This window comes from Austrofundulus limnaeus, unplaced genomic scaffold (genome assembly GCF_001266775.1).
Source record: "Austrofundulus limnaeus strain Quisiro unplaced genomic scaffold, Austrofundulus_limnaeus-1.0 Scaffold11, whole genome shotgun sequence".
NCBI classification, from domain to species: Eukaryota; Metazoa; Chordata; class Actinopteri; order Cyprinodontiformes; family Rivulidae; genus Austrofundulus; species Austrofundulus limnaeus.
Genome location: NW_013952413.1, coordinates 2,073,179 through 2,079,373, shown reverse-complemented (window position 1 = coordinate 2,079,373; position 6,195 = coordinate 2,073,179). Strand labels below are relative to the sequence as shown.

The following is a 6,195-nucleotide window of genomic DNA, read 5'->3' as shown; positions in this document are numbered from 1 at the left end:
AATGGATGGACTCTACCTGGTTCCCACCGTGAAGCATGGAGGAGGAGGTGTGTTGGTGTGGGGGTGTTTTGCTGGCGACACTGTTGGGGATTTATTCAAAATTGAAGGCATACTGAACCAGCATGGCTACCACAGCTTCTTGCAGCGGCATGCTTTCCATCCGGTTTGTTTAGTTGGACCAGCCTTTATTTTTCAACAAGACAATGACCCAAAACACACCTCCAGGCTGTGTAAGGGCTATTTGACCAAGAAGGAGCGTGATGGGGTGCTGCGCCAGATGACCTGGCCTCCACAGTCACCAGACCTGAACCCAATCGAGATGGTTTGGGGTGAGCTGGACCGCAGAGTGAAGGCAAAAGCCCCAACAATTGCTAAGAACCTCTGGGAACTCCTTCAAGACTGTTGGAAGACCATTTCAGGTGACTACCTCTTGAAGCTCATCAAGAGAATGCCAAGAGTGTGTGAAGCAATAATCGAAGCAAAAAAGTGGCTACTTTGAAGAACCTAGAATATAAAGACAATTTCAGTTGTTTCACACTTTTTTGTTCAGTATATAATTCCACGTATTGATTCAGTTTTGATGCCTTCATTGTGAATCTACAATTTTCATAGTCATGAAAATAAAGAAAACTCTTTGAATGAAAAGGTGTCCAAACTTTTGGTATGTAGTGTGAGAGATACAGATTAAATCCATCTATCTGACAGACAGAATATTATTGATATTCATTAATGCCCTGGGTGTTCACAGGTTAGTATGATTCCTTTTCAGAAATCCTCTGCAGGTCACTGGTTAAATTAGATTTTAAGTGGATTCTTAGTGATGAGTCTCTGCAGGGATCAGGTGAGGACTGAAGTGGAAATTTGGATTTTTTTAAGTGAGAATATGATTGGAGAAGGTGGCCCAGAATCTGTTTTAATAAACACTTTTATACTGAAGCTGTTTTCACTGTCATTCAGAAATCTAGAGCAACTCTTAAAGTCTATTTTTGACAGATTTTTATGAAGAACAAAGCTGTGTGTAAATATGCTGGTGTATATAATCTAAAAGTCACAATAAAAGATATTAAAAGCTTAAAAGTAGTTCTGAGCCTAAAAATTGGCCTTTGAACTTTTCTATACAACTGAACGAGTTGTACATTTGAAAACTTTTCCATTTTGTACAACGACTGTTGAAAACTTTTTCACGATGCAAAAGAATCAAACAAAAATAAAAAACATCCTTGCATGCCAAAATGAATGTCACCAGTTTAACCACACTACAGCAAACTCTCTGCAGGTCAGCAGCTAAAAATGGAAGCAGCAGCCATTTATGTGACAAAGCCAATGCACCTTAATGCACGCGATTAAATTTTTAACGCACAAAGTTTCCGTGGCAACAAACATCAATGATGCAAAGGTCGTCATCGTTTGCAAACCTCTTGGACAAATGCAACATTTTCTTTCTGTTTAAGTCAACTAAAAAATCCAAACATTGAAGATTTTAGGATCACTGAGACGATTCTGCTTGATAGTTAATAGTAAAACTTTTCCCCCCACATGCTGGCATCTCCCAGTTTTGATTACAACATTGGGGCATTTCTATCAACAGAATACAGAAATACGTTTCTCCTTTTTCTGCCCATTTAGCTTAGTAAAATGACTAAATTAAAATGATTCCCACTGTCAGTAGGTTATGCAGATTTTTAGCTAGCCCCATCACATTTGTTTTGTGCAAACTTTTTTTAAATCCAGCATAAGACAGGATTCTGTTTGATATGAGATGTGTGAGGAAAAAATGTTACATGTTTATAAATCAACTTTCGAACCCTGACAGCTCCAAACATCTTGCTAGAAGCTGAGGCAAATGCTTCCGGTTTGTTATTCTTTTTACTGTGAAGCTAACTGAAGCATGCATTTTCCCCTCATGTTATGACAAAACCTGGTCCATGTTCAAATATTCTTTTTGGAGGGTAAAAAAAAGTAATTTCAGAGCAGTTTATGGCTATTTTTTGATTTCTTTTTAAGCCAGTCCAGTTTACAGCGTCGCTTAGTCCTTATTCTGTGTACATTTTAGATGACATCTTTTAGTTTCCAGACAGTGAGTTTTCTGCTTATGTTCTGATGATACTTTAAAAGCCACCCTGCATAAATCCATTGAAGGCTTAAAAACCTGCATAACTTTTATTTTAGATACACAAGGACGTTGCAACAAACAAGACAAACTAAGCTTTTTGTTACATGTTCTACTTTAAACCAAAGGACTGAACTTAACTGTTGCACTTTCCACCATTTAGAAATGATGCACTTGGATATGATGCAATTAAAAGTCTGGAGAAATCATGAAAACAAAAACTGTGGACAAAACAATAAAAACCAAAGTGGCGTCAGAAATAGTTTAATTTTCAGTCAAAGCTTACAAAAAGTAAAAAAGTGCTGATGCAAACCACCTCCTCACCTTTGAATAAAGAGATTTTCAGAACTTTGTGAAACAATCCCTCATCCAAGTTGTGAACAACGTTAACATGTGATTTGTTTGAATCAACCAAATACAAAAAGACTAAAACTTTTCTAATGTCAAATATACTATTAAATGCCATTTTTTTTACATATTTAAGTGTCCCACATTTTACCTTTTATCTAAAAAGATTCCATTTTATTATTTTTAAAACATGGCATATTCATTTAATGAAGGAAAACATGACTTTCTAGACAAATAGCCTGATTATTCAGTGCTCTGTTTTTTTTACATATTTAAGTGTCCCACATTTTACCTTTTATCTAAAAAGATTCCATTTTATTCTTTTTAAAACATGGCATATTCATTTAATGAAGGAAAACATGACTTTCTAGACAAATAGCCTGATTATTCAGTGCTCTGCTGCCTCAAAACTTTGAAAAGACAGTCAGCAAAGAGCCAGCCAGCACCACACATGATGCCAGGAAGAAGATGGAGCAGTTTACAGCACCCTGAGGGAGGAAGGAACAAATAACGATCAGATCTCTTGGCCCTCTTACTGTGAAATTCAGTACACATTTAATGAGCAAATGCATCATCCCAAACAATTTGACTTTTTGCTCCTGAACACACTGGTGTGTCAGGGGTTTCCCCCTCTTTTCTTTTACCGTATAACGTTAAAATGTTTTAAAAGAAATCGTTGATCCTTACCTTAATTTCTTTAAACACCAASGATCCCCACAGCGCAGCAACTAGACCGTAACCCTATTGTAAAGAAAAACCAGTGATTACAGACGGACTGATTCAAATGTTTATTTAAAAAGGAATACAGTTTATTACTCAAAATRAACTTGTTAAAATCAAAGACTAAAGTGTCAATCTGGCTGTTTTGACATTTCATTCCCTGTGCACAGCATGCAAGGTAAAAGTATATTTTCAATAAAATCTGTTCTATAGAAAATAAATTCAATACTTATGCACTATAGGCTTTAAATATGGAGGACATTATAGAGGACTGTAACTGACATAACTAGAAATAAAAGAAATATATAAATGGACGAATAAACACACTTAAAATGCACCAAATATTTATTATTAGAACTTTACCTCATGTTTTATAATTTMAACTTCCTGATTTTTTCCAACTTAGTTCCAAAAATTTTTACAACATAATTTACATTTAGWGTTTTTTGGTTCATGCTCCTTCCTTTCTGTTGACCAATAGGAAAGGAGCTGACCCAAGAAGCTCCACCCACCTCTTTTGTATAATGGAGGCATAAATGAATTGGTAAATTAAAAAACAGGAGACAAATGTAAAAGCTACACATGGTTAYAAATAGGCTTGTGGGAAAAATTTAACAAAAATTATCATTTATGAGACAGATGCATGTACATGTAAAAAACTTTTTTTAAACAGTAAAATGTAAATTATGTTCTAAACTATATGGATTTGTTGGAACCAAGCTGTAAAAATGAGTTTGAAGGTCAATTTAATTATAAAACATGAAGTTCTAATTTTAATTAATTGATGCTTTTTTATTGCCCATTTATTTGAACCATTTATATATTTCTGCTTTTGTTTCTAATTATGTCAGTTTCGGCCCTCCATATTTAAACCCACAGATTAAGAAAAAGGACCAACATACTGTATAACGGGTTTTCCTCTGACTATGCCCCCTTAACTTGTGRGGTGCCACAGGGCTCAGTGTTGGGTCTGCTTTTGTTTTCCCTTTTACATTACTGCACTTGCTGGCATCATTCAGTCCTTTTCAGATATTTATCACATTTATGTCGATGATATTCAACTGTATTTTTTATTTAGACCACATCAACTGGACAGGTTGGCCATCCTCGTGMAATGTTTGTCCCGCATCAGTGGCTGGCTTTCCAACAACTTCCTGGTTCTTAACACCAGTAAGACTAAAATTATGATTATTACTCTGTCACTTGAACCAAAATGTTAGCCAGAAGATATCATCTTTTCCCAGTTAGTGAAATAAGGTAAAAAATGTGTCACATTTGACTCAAAACTAGGCTTCRACTCACACATTAAGGCCGTTTTCCGTTCTTGTTTTTTTTTTCCATTTAAGAAACATTTGTAAGATTAGACATATGGTCTCCAGAGTTGATCTAGAAAAAATCCTTCATGCTTTTGTCTCATCTCATCCGGACCACTGTAATACCCTTTTTAAATGTCTGGATAAATCCACAATTTCCCGTTTGCAATTAATTCAAAACAAGCAGCCAGACTTCTCACCAAATCTAGCAAATTCTGCCACATCACTCCTGTTTTATATTCATTACATTGGCTTACAAAAGAATTAGTTTTAAAGGAACTTGTGCTGACACACAGAGCATTGCATGGCCAGACCGCTGACTATTTTTGCCAGCTTGTAACTCAAATATTCTGTTGTTCATTGTCCTCGTTCTGAGACTTTGACTCTCCTGGTTGTACCATGAACTCGATTAAAACTAAAGGGGACCGGGCCTTCCAGTCTGAGGCTCAAAGGCTGTGGAACAGTTTGCTCTTACAGCTTAATTCTGCTGATTCTGTGGAAGCTTTTAAAAAGCAACTAAATACATTTTTTATTTTCCCAGGCTTTTATGTCTTGATTTATTGTCATGTTTTTTGTTTAGTGTGTTTTCTATTGTCCGTCTGTGAAAAGCACTTTAAAAATAAATTTTACTTAAGTGGGACAGATGTTTTTGTCTAAAGAATGAAATGTAAATTACCAACCTAATCTAAGTTTAACACAGAGTGATGTTGAAAAAAAAACTAAAAAGGAAATGCACATTTTTCCTTATCAGGAAATAAATAGGCAAAGACTAAATCTCCAACTACTCATTAGTTAAAACACCCTTTTAAGTCTTATCATTAGTTTAGGATGAATTTTGTTTAAYGAATAATGTTCTAAGAAAACAAATTCTGGGCCAACTTATTACTTGACATTTACAAGCCAAAAACACAGATATACACATCAGATAATACTAGAGATTGAAGAAACAACCAACCAAGCAATTTGCAATAAAATTATAGTRCTGGTGCTTTAAACATTTCATTCACAAAGAAGCACTGAACAGTGTGTGCAAAGCAGTTTTCATTAAAAATAAAATATAAAAACAGTCCTTGGAGGAGGTTTTACTCACTGCAGTGACGAGGGGAAAGGTAATGACAGAAGTCAGATAGTTATTGGCCAGAAACCAGCAGTATGTCCCAACTGTCCACATCAATCCAGACAAAAACCCTGAAGCACAAAAAGATTGTATACTGTACAAAAATAATAATAAAGCAGAGAGCTTGCAGTGTAGTTGCATGAATTTGATGTCAAATGTAGGACAAAATCTGACTGAAATACAACAAAAGTCCTTTCAGTCCCATTTTTAAATATTCATAAAGCATATTCACTAGCTTTAAATAGGTCAGATTTGAAAAGCCAAACTGTAGTCAATGTTTTCCATTTGCAATGAGCTAAAAAGGAGCTGCATGACATTTCCACCACAACAGCTGATTCTTCTGGACTTAGTCAGGGTCAAACTTGAACTATTATTAGCTGCTGCAGTGGCCTACAGAGCACTGCATCTCACAAAAAAATAAGTTGTGGAAAATAAGTGAAAAATCCTTTATGGCGTAGACAACGGGACAGGGCTTAACTCTTCAATAGATTGTTCTTTTTTTCATGTACAGTGCCCTGAGACAATGCATGTTGTGACTTGGCGCTATATAAACCGAATTAAATTGAGTTTAAACTAATTTACCTGAA

At 35.4% G+C, this 6,195-nt stretch overlaps 1 protein-coding gene across 2 annotated transcripts in view; it reads right to left on the bottom strand.

The window, feature by feature from the left end:
• Positions 1–2,358: 2,358 nt before the first annotated feature.
• The window catches only part of tmem144b (transmembrane protein 144b), a 9,401-nt gene continuing 5,564 nt past the window's right edge, over positions 2,359–6,195 (bottom strand). Inside the window, exons 10-13 of one of the 2 annotated variants that reach the window (XR_001309763.1) lie at positions 5,582–5,679; positions 3,146–3,199; positions 2,803–2,946; positions 2,359–2,661 (exon numbers count right to left, since the gene is read on the bottom strand). Coding sequence is in view for 1 of the 2 variants with exons in the window: in XM_014001986.1 (XP_013857440.1) it covers positions 2,863–2,946; positions 3,146–3,199; positions 5,582–5,679 (236 nt within the window). In the remaining variant the exon portion in view is untranslated. Of the gene's footprint in view, positions 2,662–2,801; positions 2,947–3,145; positions 3,200–5,581; positions 5,680–6,195 lie in introns of those variants that run through there. The other variant, XM_014001986.1, reaches the window with a different exon arrangement.